The 17,123-nt window shown below is 40.5% G+C and overlaps 1 protein-coding gene across 1 annotated transcript in view; it reads left to right on the plus strand.

Annotated features, from left to right (window-relative positions):
* The window catches only part of INO80 (INO80 complex ATPase subunit), a 534,228-nt gene that overhangs the window by 466,132 nt on the left and 50,973 nt on the right, over positions 1–17,123 (plus strand). Inside the window, exon 32 of the mRNA XM_078659770.1 lies at positions 5,172–5,260. Within this exon, the coding sequence (XP_078515896.1) occupies positions 5,172–5,260 (89 nt within the window). The remainder of the gene's footprint in view (positions 1–5,171; positions 5,261–17,123) is intronic.

Below are 17,123 nucleotides of genomic sequence, written 5' to 3' on the forward strand. Positions count from 1 at the left end.
GTGCCCTTGCAAGACATCTGTCAGGCAGCTACGTGGGCATCGCTGCACACGTTTGCAAGACACTACTGCCTGGACAGTCAAGTCCGGAGGGATGGCTTCTTTGGCCGTTCCGTCCTCCAGGACTTTCTGGTGTGATTATTGGTTCGCAGACCCACCACCGGGGTTGGTATTGCTGGGGTATCTATTCTAAGGTAAGGAATCTAATACTAACGTGTCTCTTTCAGATGCACAAGTTACTACTTGTGTAACGATATATCTGTAAGAGACATTAGTATTAGATTCCTTACCGACCCACCCATCCTCCCCGTTCTGCGAACCAATATCTAGGGTTAGGGTTGTCCCCTTCAGGGCCCTAGTTTCAATGGCACCAGTGTTGGTTTTTAACATGGCTCTGCGTTTCTGGCGCGGAAAAGCTGTGTCTAAGAACTGACGTCAGCACGCGGAGGCGGCGTCTAAGTACTCCGACGACGTCATCACGGCGCCCACGACGCCGACGACGGACGCTGAGCCGCAGACGACGCCTACCGACGCGCAAGGGTACTGCTACGCAAAAATTTCCGGATCCAGTCTGACGCCTGGGGATATTCTAAGGTAAGGAATCTAATACTAACTAATGTCTCTTACAGATATATCGTTACACAAGTAGTAACTTGTGCTTCTGGCGTGGAAAACACGAAAAGTACTGCTGTCTTCACTCCTGGGTGGCGCCTATGTAGGCACCGCAACATCATAACTGACGCTGCCAACGACGTCACGCGGAGCCGAATGGAGCCACCCGATGTGGCGCACAAGTGGTATTGCTCAGTAAAAGATTCCGGATCCAGCCTGATGCCTGGGACATTCAAAGGTAAGGAATCTGCAGCTAGATAGAGTCTCTACCAGATAATGTGTTACAGAAGGTAAGTTACTAGTTCGACAGGCACAGTCCCTCTCTCCGGTAGCCATCAGGTACAGTCCTCGTTAGCACAGCCTCTGTTCGCTGGTCCTGTTTTGCTGCCTGGTAATGCGTCCACAAGACATCAGAGATGTATCAAAATAGTGCCATGCAGGGAAGGCGCAGGAGGTATGAAAGTGACGAGAAAAATACTTTCTCTGTTCTTGTCAGCTTCAGCGTGTGGCATCTGACTATCCAAGGATGCATAATTCTGCCCACTCCCAAGATGGCAGGACGACTCTCTTGGTGTTCAGACCTCACCAGCCCACTCCAGGGTTGTGGGTACCTCAGGGCTAGCAGCCAGCATCCAGTCTTCAATGGAGGTCGGGAGGACTTATTTTATTTGTTGTACCTCCAGGGTGGCACAACCAGTGCTGCGAGCCTCGGGGGTACCCCGATAGCTTGCATGCTCTCTGTGCTAGAGTATCAAATGAAAAAATGCCAGTACTGACTTTACTTTCACAAGATTAGCATTTTTCTTGGTTATCACGGAAATGAAATACTGTGATCACCATTTAGTCACATCATAATCAAAATGACACTTATTCATTTTAGAAAATAGTTCTAAACAGTAAAACAACAAGCAAACCAAACCTACATTACATCTACATTTTTTATGGTAATAGCCCCATCACATTTCACATAGCATGACAACAAATGAAATTCATATATGACACCAACAAATTATTTTAAATTGTGCATCAACAAAAAACGAATATGTCCCAGCTCTGAAATTCTACACCCAAAGGGAGAGGTTGTCGCTTCACCACTACTAAAAGCTCCCCCATATTGGGCCATAACCAGAGGGTGTAAGAACAATCTGTGTTCGGACTGGCTGCTGACAGGGATTTGTCCGTCATGCAATTCCACCCAAATATTCCCCGTGTTCCAGTAATATCTTTACACTGCACTCCCTGGTTCTTAACACTGTCAACGCGTTTCAAACCTTACAAGAATTTTGGGGTTCTCCTCAGGACCCAGAACTGCTGGACACTAAAAAAGAAACAAAGAGGACCTACTTCGTGCCATGGCTCTTTTGTATAGTGGGCTTAGAGTAAATCTCACTCTGCACTTCACTAGTTAATTTACATTCACGTCAAGTGTGTGATATCCAGTAAGTCCATTTTTACATGTGTGTATGAGCTCTATATTACTCTGAAAGGGACAAATACGAGGGCTAGTTAAGACATGTTTTTATAGGGGAAATGCACCGGTTTAGCAGTCCTCTTGTTGGTTTGGTTACACTCAGTTCGTGAATCAGCGGACACCTTATCCAAATTATTCTGCTGTGGGTCAGTCTCCCTCCTTTCAAGGGATTAGTGCACCTTGCTAAAATATAAGCAGGAGGCTTATGTGAAGAACGGAATGCAGGTATCAAACCCATCTTGACGCTACAAAGTGTAAAGATCTGATTCGAGGAAAGTGGGCAGATTTGTACAGCAGCTGCAGTTGTTGAGTGGAGCAAACCCTTGGGAATGGAGTGCAAGCTTCCTCGATACTTAGCAGTGTATGCCAACTACAAATAAGTGAGGCAGAGACTCGCTGCATGAAACCTGAAATATTGTTGCACTTGCTTGCTTATCCAAGTAGCAACAGAATGTCTTGGCTGTGTTGCAGTGTTGGCGTTGCAGTGTCAGCGACTCCTCCCTATGAATGCGGCTAGTTTGCCATACCAGCAAATAGCATTTAACAAAGCCCTCGAGCCCGAGTCCATATTTGCTCACAATGGATGTACTCGTGATATTTTTAAACATTTGAAAGACAAAGCTTACTTGTTAAATAAAAGTTGTTCTTTTGCCTGGTTGCCTCAATAGGATTGTGGATGCTGTTGTATCTAAATACGTTGTGCTGGTTAACTTTAAAACCTTTAGTAAGCCTGTTGCATCGCATGGCAGCAGACTGACTTCAAATGCGGGCGCTCACCTCTGTGAAGTCATGCCCAAGGTTGTATCGGAGGTGTCCCCTTGCATTCTGGGCCCTGTAGTTCGGAGGCTGGGTGCTCAAAGTTTTGTCTGTGCTTTAAAACGAGCCGCATCTGGTCATAGTACGTTCCACAGGGCAATGGAGAAAATCTCAAATCTTCCTAGTGTGGAAACACGGAGTACAAGGCTCTCAATAGAGATGTTCAGAATTGATTTTACAAGGGACCCACGAGCTGTAATGTTGGTGATGTTCGCAGCATTTACTAAGGACTGACAGGTAAGGTAGCCATATCCAATTGGGTACAGCCATCCAACATACACTTTAGGGTCAGGACACTGGCCCTGAGGTCTGGTAAGCAGGCCTCGGTGCACTCTCAGAAAAACCAGCAGCAGGTTTTGAAAAACTTGGGGGCGGTAACCACACAAAAAAAGGCATTTCTTTACACAAGTACTTTCCGTCAATCCTCCTTACACTTCATTTTTCTCTGACAAGCTGGTTCTTAGAACTCGAGCATACTTTTTGCCAAAGGTGGCTTTTTCACTTCGGGCAGAACATCACCCTGCCTTTCTTTTTTCCTCTCCTCATCATTCTAAAGCAGCGGAGAGACTCTACCGCCAGGATCCAAAAAGAGCGTGAATGTTCTATCTTGATCATACAAAAAAATTCCAGGTGCGCGATCTTTGCTCAGTTTTCAGGGTCAAAGGAAGGGAAGGCAATTCAGAAGAGAACCTTTTCTCTGTGGCTTATTCTCTGCATTAATATCTGCTACCCAGTAATCTAAAAACAGCCCCGAAGGGCTTAAGTGTTATTTCCACCAGAGCTATAGCTGTGACCACTGCATTGGCTAGAGAAATCCCGCTCCTGAATATCTGTCAGGCAGCTGCGTGGGCATCAATGCATACTTTCGCCAAACACTACTGCCTCAACAGTCAGGTCCAGCGAAATGGGCATTTTGGCGTACGGTCCTCCAGGGCTTCTTAGTTTAAAACAATATGCAGATCCACCTCCGGTGAGAGATTGCTTTGGTAACTATTCTAAGGTAAGGAATCTGCGTCTAGCAGTCTCTATCAGATGAACAAGTTACTTACCTTCGGTAACGTCTTATCTGGTAGAGACTCTATAGCTATCTATCAGGGCCAGGATGTAGGAGCAAGGAACGCAACCTTTATGATCCTTCCAATCAATAGTTTGCAAGTTCTTTCTCATTATCTCTTTCCCAAATTCAACCCCACAGCCGTCGGCTGAGTGTTAGAGTTGTTGACAATAAATATAGTTCACAGGGTTGGGTATCTGATAAATGTAAGTGTAAATCTTTAACAGGGGTTTGAAATGGTAATCAGTTGTGAAATGTAAGGTGCACACTTTTTATTATTCTCTTAATATTGTAAATATCGCATTAAATATCATTCTCATTAATAGCTCTTGAACAGTCAATGTTGGACTAAGGAGAAAAGATTGAAAAGATTGAAATTATGTTATGCTGCTGTGTTCGCCACAGCATTTATCAGCATGGTATTTAAATGTTCCTCCTCATTGTAGTATGTTGAGTCTGGACCGTATATTAATTACAGTAGGCACACATTTTTCTGATTATGTATAGTTTGGTAGCACCTTTGTCTTTTTTTGTTTGTGATCAGTAGATGTTGTTTTATTGTCGGCTTGCATCCAATCTTAGCCATGTACATTGATCCTTGACTTCCATCCAGGTAGTGGTCATACATTATGGCCTACACTAAACTTCCCCAAATGGAAAGCAATATGTTCATACAATTCCGTTTTTGATAATAGATTGTCCATGCGGTAGAATGTTCTCCTACCCATCAGTCATTTACGTTCATTCCATAGTCAGCATTCTGACTCTGGTAAAGTGCAGTCACAACCTTAATGGCATCTGGGAAATTGAACAGGGTGCTAAGGGTTGAAAGAGTCTCTCCATCACTTTGCTTTCAAAGTACTCAACACTATGCATCTGCCAGTAATGTTGCTTATGTATAAGTGACTGGACACATGATTGTTCTGTTGTTGTTATTGTTTGCTGCTTTAACATTCATCGCTGTTTGTTCTTCAGAATTTTCTACTTTTGTTATGCACTCCTTCCTTTGTTGCCTCCATACACAACCGTTGCAGGAGGATGATTGCTGCACTCAGTAGATTGGAATGTGATGAATATTTTCATAATTAGATATTTATCTTTCTGATGTCTAAATCATGCTTCCTGTGTTCATTTATACCCAATTACCAAGGTGTGTTCCTTTCTGTAAAGCAATTGGACTTTACATTGACATTGTTGCTCTTGTATTTTCTGTTGTGACAGTGCGTCTGCGCCAAGATGAGAAGCGGCATCAAGAAGAGACAAATCGCGTAAAAGAACGTAAAAGAAAAAGGGACCGATATGCAGAGAAGGTACAGTTGAAGATTGAGTGAAAGTGGAAGGCATTGAGAATAAAAGCTGTAGAATGATAGTTAATGTTCTTAAATGTACATTGCACACTTCCGTTATTTTAGAATGTCAATAGGGCGAACTGACTTTAAGGTACCTCTTCTACAAGGTTTGAAATGTCTTCGAGGTGGGGCATGGTTTTACATAATTAAATTGAATCATCAATAAGTCAAACAAATCATGTGGACGCTAATAACCAGTTCCTTTCACTCGTTTGTTGTGTGGTTCATTGTTTCTGCACCAGTGGGATTTCTGTTTAGGGTTAAGGTTACATTTTATTTCAAGAATTCATCCTCTAGTGCTAGCTTAGGTAGTGCTGCTGAATAGTCCCCCACGGTTCTGCCTGACATCACACTCCATAAAAACACCACCTGACCATTGATGTCTGTTTTTTCCTTCACTCCATCCGGGATGTTGGTAACCCTATTTTTTTAGTCCTGTCAATTTCCAATTCCTCCAGCTTTGAAAAGCAAGAGTGTAGCTGTCGTAAACTGCACCAAGTAACCTTAGAAAATCTGCCCTACTCTTCCCCACACAGTATACCTTTTCTGAAGAAACTTCATCTTCAGAAAACATTTTCCTGATTCAAGGACTAAACCTGGAAAGGTGGAGGCCCTTTAACGGACTGTCCTGCAAATCTTTGATGCCCCCTAATGTGTCCTCTGAAGCTACTATTACTATAAAAAGTATTTTCTGATGACAGATCCTCTCCCTCTAAGGTTCCAAGTTTGCACTGTTTTGCATGAATAGATGGACTCTTCGGCTTCCATTCAGATGATCTGTTTTTTTCAAAGGAATGATGTTGATGATAGTGAAAGAAGGACTGACTATCCTCGAAGGATGAACTTCCAGACTCAGCGAGCCTTCATAAGAATAACCATTGTTAACGTTAGTGATGCAGAAAGCTTTCAAGACTTCATCCCTCCATATAAGGGCAGATCTAGAGGACCAATAGGACTCAAGTGCATCTTGATAATCCTTGTAGCAAGTATTGCCAGGTACTAATTATGAGGTCACTGCACTGAAAAGTAAAAATTTTTAGGCTTTGACTTTCAGGAGATGCGACATTTGACTGGCAAGGCTTATTTTTTAAGTTGGTTTCTAATGGGACATTCGATTTAGTTACACATGAATAATGCTTTATAAAACCAATTTTTGAAAAGATATGATGCTGTTTTGGCATCTATTCACAAGGTGAGGAATCTACGGTCCGAAGTCTCTATCAGAAGAACAAGTTACTTACCTTTGGTAACGCCTTATGCGCTCGAGACTAACCGTAGATTCCTCTGTCTCACCCTTCTCCCCGTTCTGTGGAATGGACTCATACAGTCCATTAATAAGATGTGACACAGTACATTTGTGTAAATGTAAATGCTAGGTAATGTAAGTTGCAACAGAATTGCAGTACTTCGTACTGAAATTAAATTGCAATTAGACTAGGTGCGCTTTACAGCACTTTTCCATGCTGCTCATGCTGCACGCAATATTGGAGCTCAAGTGGACAGGGCTGTGGGCCGTGCTTGGTTTCTTTGCATTGTGAGTCACAATCAGGCAAAGTTAGCCACAGTCGGACTATGGAATGTGGGTCTTGAGCTCTAAACAGTACAGTGGTGCAGGAAGGATTTTGACAGTCTCTAATGGGAGCAGCGACTGAGGATGGCAGGGTCTACCATGACTAGATGCATATCCAGGAATATTTGCCTTTCATCAACAGCAGTATTGAAGATGGCATTAAAGACATGGGCAAACATGCAAATTAGCCTTAACCCCTCCCCACAGTAGATGGTCCATATCAAACTGCCAGGCCATATCCCTTCTGAACAGGAACACAAGCAGCCCCTGACCGTCTTTGTTCTAGTTGGACAAGGCTATAAGATGTTCACTAAATCAGTCTCTATAGGAGGTTTTGTAACTCGGTACTACCACAAATGACTTCACAGCCACCGGAGCCACACTGTTATTTTTTGCAGAAGGTAGAAGCAAGGCTAGGGATCTTGTCTGTATCCATAGCCCCTGCATCACCCAGTCCCTAACCTCTTTAAAGACTTGGGTGTCTATTTTGATGGTGGCCAATCAAACCACCGACGGCTATCACAGAGGTCAGGAGACCACCCGACAAGCAGTCGGCCGTCTGACCGCTGTATTTCGATGCCATCGTCAGGCTGGTGGTCAAAAAGTGCTCATTTAAGTAGGAGATTTATGGGATAAAGATACAGTGATACCGTTCTCACGGCTTCAACAACAATATAACCTAGGCCCAAACGAAAGATTTAGATGCATGCAAATACGACACGCATTAATAACGGCACTCCCACTAGGCTCTGGCTTCCCTGTTAGAGGACCGACTACTTACAGATCACATGCATAAAAGTGCCACATCATTCACATACCGGAAGTTACTTAATAATTACCAGACTCCACAGGAATATTGAAAGAGAAATGGGTTACCGAGGTAGGGGGTGTAGACGACCCGGAATGGAGAGAAGCCTTGGCAACACCTAAAGAAGTAGGCATTTCTGCCAGACTGAGATTAGTTCAACTCAAAATCCTGCATCAAATATATTACACTAGGACCGCCTTACACAATATGCAGAGAGCACCACATCCATATTGTTTAAGAGGATGCGGAGAAGAGGGTACCTTTTTCCATACTATATGGGAATGCCCACTAATAATGGACTATTGGCGACAGGTGCTACGCACGATATCATAAGCAACAGAAACATCACTCTTACCAGAACCAAAAAGATGTTTGTTAAACATATGGGAACCTAACGACCTCACACGCCATGGGCAAATCTGGACTACACTGGGTCTGTTAATTGCCAAAAGGGACATTGCACAGAAATGGGGAGCGGCCGAAGTGCCGACACTGTCTGCATGGTGTAGGAATATGGATCTAACGATGATCACTGAACGTACAGTATACGCAACCAGAAAGTGTCCACGGAAATGGAATAAGATATGGGCGGCGTGGAATGTTTTCAGAGGGAACATTTGTGAATCACTGACAGACTCTGATGGAGATAGCTCAGATGATGAGATGGAGGGGGAATGACGGGAGAGGCAGGAAGGATAGGTTGAGGACCTGAGAAAGCGATGAGATGTAATGCTTTACCAAAAAGTAACTGTGTAAGATACGTGAACTAAGTGAGTAAGGAATGTATTTGAACAATGTATGTAATACCATGTTTTTCGAGGTTGTAATAAAAACAAATTTAAAAAAAAAGTGCTCATTTACACTGTGGCTTGTGCTGTGGGCCAGGAAAAGGGCTGCAGAACAAGACGCAGTGTAAAGGAGCACTTGGTGCGTGGCACACAGTGCATGCACCATGTGGTGCATGATACACGTTCCATGCAGGTATTTGAGGACATTAAATGTGCCTCCAGGCTAACTTTACAGTGATCCACGAGGGACGAGGGCCCTGTTAGGGTCCCCCAAAGTCGGTTTCCGAAAGCCTTTTCATGGCTGTCTTCGTGCCATGAAAAGGCTGCCGGAAGGGGACATTGGTGTTGCCTGCCTCGGCTCCATCTCCATTCGGGACTGCGATTCCGACTCCCGCCTTGTCTGTATCAGATGATCCTTTTGGAGGCGGCGGTCACCCCCTGTAGTGTAGTTCCTATATTCCTAATAGGCTCTGCGCATTGGAATAACATAAACGATAGTTTAGATGTAGGACTTAGGTCGACTAGGTCTCTATTGAATATGTTAGACTTAATTATGAATGCCAGCTAGCTCAGAGGTCACTAGAAACTTTCTCGAATTCACAAGAAGGGATTAGTTTCTGACAACCGCATAAACATGACAACTTTGCTCCCTCAAGAATAAGGAGTATACCTCCAGAGTCGCGGAAACAATAGATAGCTATTTTACTCAGTCAATCGCGCATGCTTAGTTTCACCAGAAGTGCAGAGAAACAGAGAGACGGGCGTTTTCAATAAAAGAGGTTAATTATTTAACAGTCTTCTTTCTCATGCAAGAGAAGTGAATTGCTACAATCGCAATACTTGTCATAAAGTAAAGTGCGTACAGTAAAAGGAGTACTATAAAATAGTACTGTAAAAGCATGGTATGGTTTCTAAGCCATATGGTGTTTAAAATGGATAAAAAACATACAATGATAAAATCATGACTAAACGTGCTCAACTGGTGCTTCTAAGATATGCCTACCCCAGTGTACCTAACCTAAGCCTAGTACATGGGAAGGAGTAAGTGAGATGTAGTTTGAGTTAAGATAGTTTCTGCCAAGAATCTAAATCAAGAATTATCTAAGGGTCTAATCAGCTCCGTACCTTGGTTATAGAATGAAGGAGGTCTTGTATCTCTCTCTCAGGACTTGATCTCCCAGCAACCCGCACGGGTGACAACGAAACACTGGAGCTGGATTTCTCGGCAGGAGAAAAGACAGCCTCTCTCTCTCAGTGCGTCAGCGGGAGGGTCGGCTTCCTTTGGCACTTGCTACAGCAGGGCGTCGGGCAAGTAGATAGTCGATCTGCCCCAAACCACCGTGTGTTTTGCTAGGGCAGATGCTGGTATATTTATACCTGGAAGGTGCCGAGTTTGACGTAAGGTTGTACATAAGACGTCACTAAGAACTCGCAGTTCTTTCAGGACTCTGGGAGTTCTAGGACAAACTCAATACAGAAGCAGGGGGAATTCCCGGGCTTCTGGAGGCTTGGTTTATCTAAGAACACGTTGTGCTTTCTAGGATTCTATGGGAGTAGCCTTGCCGTATTTGGACTGCATTGGCTATGTCTTAATATGGGTATGATTGTTATGCCTATATAAGGATATGATTTGATATAACCACATAAGGGCATAGATCGGGAATACTTAACTAGAGTCCTAGATTCATCTACAACACCCCTTCCCCTCCCCCCAATGGTTTCCGTCCAAACGCCAGCATCAAAATGTGGCGGTCGGGCCGAAAGGTCTTTCGGTCTGATTGCATATAGTTTTTTTTAATTAATGTATTAGTTATATTATTTGTAGGGTGCTAGTATTATAATTTAATGTTTGAATACTTTGCATCTCCAATGTCTTTTAAATTTAATCAGTGATTTTTTTATTTGAGTGTTTTTTTATTTTTAAATATTTTTCTATGTTAACGTAATAATTAATTGGCAATTATGTAAATTATTTCATTGATTAGTTGAATTATTTTGGTACGATTTGTAATTTTTAAAGCGTCATTAAATTATTAAAAAAAATAATTAGTCATTTTTAATTTATTAGCAGGTTGTTGGTTTGTACGAGATTAGGTGGAGACGTTATTTTAAAAAGTCATGACAGTTTTTTAAATTAAAATTGTATCTTATATTTTTAAGTAATGATTAATTATGTTAATTATCGAATTATTCCTCATTATGATTATTATTTAGATATTTAAAGTGTTTGGTATCGTTTGTGACTTAATTTTTTATTTACATTTTCTGCAGTTTACTAGTGTTTAATTTAGTAGCAGAGTGTTGAGTTTGTAGGAGATATGGGTGGGAAGTTATTGAAAATAATAATTGCTGTTTTTATAATGAACGTTTTAGTTTAATCAAAAGGTCAGTTGATAACTGTAAATTATTCTGATTTGTTATGCTAAATATTTGTTTTTATTAATTAAATGTTAATTAGCTGATCAATATTTTTAATTATACATTTTAAAAAAGTTGCATCTATATTTGTTTTAATTTTATTCAGGTAGGTAGGTTGTATAATGAAATGTGTTTTTTTACATTAGATTTAATATAATTTGTCTTACAATTCAATAATTATGTAATTTAAATGTTTACATTTTATTTAGGTATGCATATAAAAGGTTTTTTTTAAGTTTGGTAATTGAAATGGTATAATTTACCCCATCATAGTCCAACACTTTACCTACCATTGCATAGATAGAAGTGGGAACATTAAATCTAACATCTCAAAGTCCAATACTTTCTCTACTGATTCAAATCTAACCTGAAGTGAGAAAAATGTTAAGTCTGACCCCTCTAAAGTTAAACACTTTCCCTACTGTTGCTTAGATTGAAGTGGTGATAGTAAATCTACGCTTTCCAAAGTCCTACACTTTTCCTGCTTTTGCTTAAATTAAAGTTAGAATCATAGCTCTAGCTATTTCAAAGTCAAACACTTTTGCTAGTGTGCAAGTGCTATTGCTTTGTTTAAATCGTTTATTTAAAAAAAAATTCTATTTTAATTGACTTTTTTCTATTTATTTTTTGTTTTGTTTGACATGTTTTTGTAATTGCTAATATTTATAATGTAATACATTTTCACAGCTGCTTAAATATTGTTTTTATGTTTAAGGAATATCTGTATATATGTATATGTAATGAACATTTACGATCAAACTTTGATATAATTTAGTATGTTTTGGTATATGCTTTTATTAATTTTAATTGTTAGGTTATTGTTGCTGTACTTTTTAATTGCTTTAATATTTTCTTTCAAAATATACTATACATATTCAATGTACATTAATTTAAGTATGTTATTTTGTATTTACATATTTAGGTAAATTACATATAATGATGTGTGTGTGTGTGTGTGTAAATCTATATATCACAAAAACACAATCCCCAAAAAGGATGTAAACGGCTCTCCAGTAGAAATACAACAGTTCATTTTTTATTTAGGAAGTTATAACTTCATCAACATGATTTTCTTCATATAGGAAGGATGCTCAAGAGCCAATCGATTCTAGGCATGTATGTATTTTTTCATCAATGTTGAAGCCACTTTGTGTCTTATTGTCCAGCTCCAATATGTAAAATGTTTCCACTTTCCTAAGCTCTTTCTCCCCCTATCCCCTCCTCTCTTTTTTCTGGGGGTTTGGGTGATACAGCTATACCTCAGAAAAACAGGGTTGCTTTGGTGGTATTTTTTTAAATGTCTAGCTATAGGACAACTGCATTCATTATTGGTGATAGCACAGATATGTTGTAGGACTCGTTTATGCACTGGCAATGTTGTGCCCCCAACATATAGTTTTTCACAGGGGCATTTGAGTCTCTACACGACAAAACTGGATTTGCATGTTAGATTTCCCCTTACTCTCATCAATTATTGAAGCCCATAGTCACTGATGTCAGGTTTTCACCATTTTTGCACGCCTTACATTTCAAACATTTACTGAAACCGTCCCTAGGAGTAAGCCACTTTCTACCCACATTCTGGTAGGTAAAGTCACTCTTGACCAAGTAATCAACTTATGATTTGGATTTTCTATGGGTAATATGAGGTTGTTTCATCACAATAGTACCTATGATGGGATCCTGCTCTAGTAGATACCAGTGCTTACATAAAAATTCCCAGTGCTTCTGTGTTCTAAATTATATGTGGTGATAAATCAATGAGGTCCTTTCTTTGTAGATATTTTCCTTTAAGATGTAATTGAGGGTTCAAAAAGGGCAGGTTCTCTATCCATAGCTCTAGCTTTTTTCGATGCTGCATCCAATATTCAGCGGGTATATCCTCTCTGTATGAAACGATCTGTCATGTCCCTCTACATTTTTCTGTATTCCTCTACAGTGCTACAAGCTCTTCTAGCTCAATAGAATTTGCTGAAAGGGATACTTTTTTAATTAATTAATTAATGGGACAGGATGTGAGCTGCATGCATGCTGTATTCCCTGCGGTGGGTTTCATGAGTATTGTTGTTTCTAGGTTCCCATCACCTACCCAGATTTGAATTTCCAAGAATTCTATAGACGTAGTACTCATTTTTCCTATAAATTTCAAATTAAGTACATTTTCTTTAGATCCAGGATAAACAGTTCTGCTAGTGCCTCAGTACCCTGCCACAGTACAAAGGCATTGTCTATAAATCTGAGCCACCTCATGACATTCTCTGACCAATGTCTCATGGTCGGCCCCCCAAGCACTTGCTCCTTCCACCAGCCCATATATGCCAATTAGCATAACTGAAGCAGGTGCCCATAGTTGTCCCTTGTTCTTGTTGGCATAACTCCTTGTCAAACAGAAAAATATTTTTAGTTAGACACCATTGCATCATTTCTATCAACATTTGATTGTGCACTGCAAAACCTATTGGTGTCATCCTGAAGAAATGTTGCACTGCTCTTAGACCATCCTGATATCTAATACTAGTGTACAAAGTACATCCATCTAGTGTCATCAATAGCAAAGTGGACTCCCATTTCACAAAATGTATGTCTTTTAAAAAATCAGAAGAATCTATTATATATTACTGTACAGTAGTAACAATGGGGTTTATAAAATCTATATATTTTGACACATTCTCAAATATCCTATATTGAGCAGAAAATATAGGTCTACCGGGTGGTCTCTGAAGGTCTTTCTGTTTTTTTGGTATCACGTAAAAAACTGAAATCATGGGATGGTTTTGTTTTTAAAGAGCTAAATTCATCCCAACCTATTCGTTCTTGTTCTTTCCAACTCTCTAATCTGTCGGTGAATTGTTCTTGATATATTCATCCATCAATATACGTTGGTATCATTACTGGTTGTTCAGTTGTTCCAATGCTTTTGTTGTGTATAACTCTTTGTCCCATAAAACTATATTCCCCCTTTATCCGAAGGTTTCACTACCGCATCCGCAGAATTGTTGATTTTCTTAATGGTGGTATAAACGGTTTAATCTCTCTAACTATGTTTGTTATTATTCATAGATGTTCGATATAGTTGACGTAAATCCTTTGTCACATTTGCTGTAAAAATGTCTAAATTGTCTGTCGTTGTTTGAGGAAGAAATCTGAACTTTGGTCAAAACAAGGTGATTCCCTCTGGTTTTATATTAAACCTATTCCTCTTTAAATTTGACGTTTCATGATCCTATTGCGGATCAGATGTAGGATTGTTTTCTTCTTTTAACGTCCAAAATTTTCCAAATCCGAGACTACAAGGTAAGTGCTTTCACTTGCCCTAGTGATTTCTGTACTCATATTTTGAGTAATACCTCTTTCTTTCATTTTAGGCATTTTGGTTAGTTTCAATTTCCTTACATATGTGTACAGATCTATTCTACTTGGTGAATAGTTAAAATTCGTTCCATGACAGTAGGGCAGTGCCAGCTTCAAACATGTACACTCCTCTTCTGCCAAGTCAATTTTACTTGGATTCACTAACGTTTGATTTCCTTCTATTCTCGAGAGGCCTGTTTCGAGTTCGAATCTGGTTGATCTCATTATTGTTTCTCCTTGTAGTTCTCTTGCATCTTTGTCCCTCTCCCTAGGAGTCTTACTCGCCCCTTGTTGTTCTGTGATCTGTTCTCCGGTCTAACGGTAAAAAACGTAATTCATCTGTAACCGAGAATCGAGCTGGCCCTCTTTCTTGTCTGGTTAGATCTTCTAATTCCATCTCAGATCCAGTATTTGAGCTCATCTCACTCTGGGAATTTTCTTGTTGTGTTTTATTTGTGCCCTGAGTTTTTTTTTTTTTTACATTTTTTGTCACCTGATGATGTCAAACCTTTTGGCAAAGATGTAAATTTGCCCCATCTCATATTTCAGTCACTCTCGTAAAAATTTAGTAGCTTTTCTGTCTTTTATTCTTTTCTCATACTTTAAGCGTCCTTTTGTTTCATTTAAAATTTTTTAAATCTTTCCTTGATCAGCTTCTTTTTCTAAGACAGCACTTAATTCCTTAATTTGCTGTTTTGCTTCCATTCTTGGCGTATTTTATTAACATATGTATCATTTCCATAGAGCCTTGTGCATTGTATTCCGCCCATTCCTTTAAAAGATTTGGGTTTGGATTTTCACACTTTGGGGTAATCATAATCCTTAGTCCCCTTGAGACTCGCCCAACTTGTACGTACTGTTTAAGGGAGGCACATTCCCACCACTGTGAGATTTCCCTCTTATTGAATTTTTCCCATAGTTGTAAGTTTCTCCACAGGTCGTTGCCACTCCCTCTGCCACATTACTTGCACTACTACTGGTATCTTTGTAGCTCTCTTCAGCAAATAGTCTAAGTGCCTCCGCTTCCCTCTCTGTGCACTCGTCATCATTCATTTTCTGTTTGTATAAGCAATTCACCAGATTCCTTCGCACAGCGCCTAACTATCCGTTTTCACCTTCTTGCTTGACAAAAAACTGTTAGCGCTATTCTCTGGCTCCCACCTCCGTCGTGTTTGCCACTTACCCCGGTAGAGAGTACTCCGTCCGTTGAAAGTTCATATGTGTATATATAAATATATATATCAAAACAAAACCCTTGCAGGCATAGAATGACGCATAAATTATGCAAAAAAGGAGAGAACTCTGGGTAGTTCCCAAGTTTAGGTGGAAGGCAGCTCCTGTATAGAGCAACCTCAACACCAGCGACACTCTAAATTTGCTCACCTCAAATGTCTGCTTTTCTATCAAAGTTTTTAAGCATAGGATTAGCACAGTGATATCCACGCCGAGATAGAAATGGACAAAGTTTTTTGTACAGCAAAGTCTTTAAGCATATGATTAGCACAGTGCTATCCACGCCGAGCTGTAAAATGACAAAAGCCATTTATCACTCCAGGCACAGTATTACAGCTTTGGATTGGTAAAATACCATCCAAGCCAACCTTAAATGAATAAAAGCAACCCCTGACACTTATTTCGCTGTCATTACAGCTCTTCAGAGAGGTTTAGCTTTGTCCAGACACAAGGGAGCACCCAGTATAAGTCAAAACAATTCCCTTGCAGGCATAGAGTGACGCATAAATTATGCAAAAAAGAAAGTGCTAACTCTAGGTAGTTCCCAAGTTTAGGTGGACGGCAGCTCCTGTATAGAGCACCCTCAACACCAGCGCCACTCTAAATTTGCTCACCTCAAATGTCTGCTTTTCTATCAAAGTTTTTAAACATAGGATTAGCTCAGTGCTATACACGCCGAGATAGAAATGGACAAAGTATTTTGCCATTTGTACAGCAATGTCCTTAAGCTTAGGATTACCACAGTGCTATCCATGCCGAGCTGTAAAATGACAAAAGCCATTTATCATTCCAGGCACAGTATTACAGCTTTGGATTGGTAAAATACCATCCAAGCCAACCAGAAATGAATAAAAGTAACCCCTGGCACGTGTTTCGCTGTCATTACAGCTTTTCAGAGAGGTTTAGCTTTGTCCAGACACAAGGGAGCACCCAGTATAAGTCAAAACAATACCCTTGCAGGCATAGAGTGACGCATAAATTATGCAAAAAAGGAGGAGAGAACTCTGGGTAGTTCCCAAGTTTAGGTGGAATGCAGCTCCTGTATAGAGCACCCTCAACACCAGAGGTACTCTAAATTTGCTCACCTCAAATGTCTGCTTTCTATCAAACTTTTTAAGCATAGGATTAGCACAGTGATATCCACGCCGAGATAGAAAAGGACAAAGTCTTTTGCCATTTGTACAGCAAAGTCTTTAAGCATAGGATTAGCACAGTGCTATCCATGCCGAGCTGTAAAATGACAAAAGCCATGTATCACTCCAGGCACAGTATTACAGCTTTGGATTGGTAATATACCATCCAAGCCAACCTGAAATGAATAAAAGCAACCCCTGATACATGTTTCAGTCAAAACAAAGGTTGCCCCTTGGTTGTCCCCAAGGAAAAAGCCACACAGCAGGTTAGTATGGTCTTGGCATTTATTGTGAAAGCTGCAGCATCCCATCTGAAAACCGGCATTCGAATAACAAACACGTCCAATTGCCGACACGTTTCGTGCACTGTGCACACTTCTTAATAGGCGGACTGCTGAGATTGCGCCAAGCAGTCCACTGCACCTGAAATGCTTATGACACTCGCTTCAATGGGCGGGTACAGCCGCGCTGTCTTCTGGTCAATCGAGTACCATGGTCTCAAATTCAAGTGAATTGCTTCTGC

Source organism: Lissotriton helveticus, chromosome 9, assembly GCF_964261635.1.
Source record: "Lissotriton helveticus chromosome 9, aLisHel1.1, whole genome shotgun sequence".
Taxonomy (NCBI): domain Eukaryota; kingdom Metazoa; phylum Chordata; class Amphibia; order Caudata; family Salamandridae; genus Lissotriton; species Lissotriton helveticus.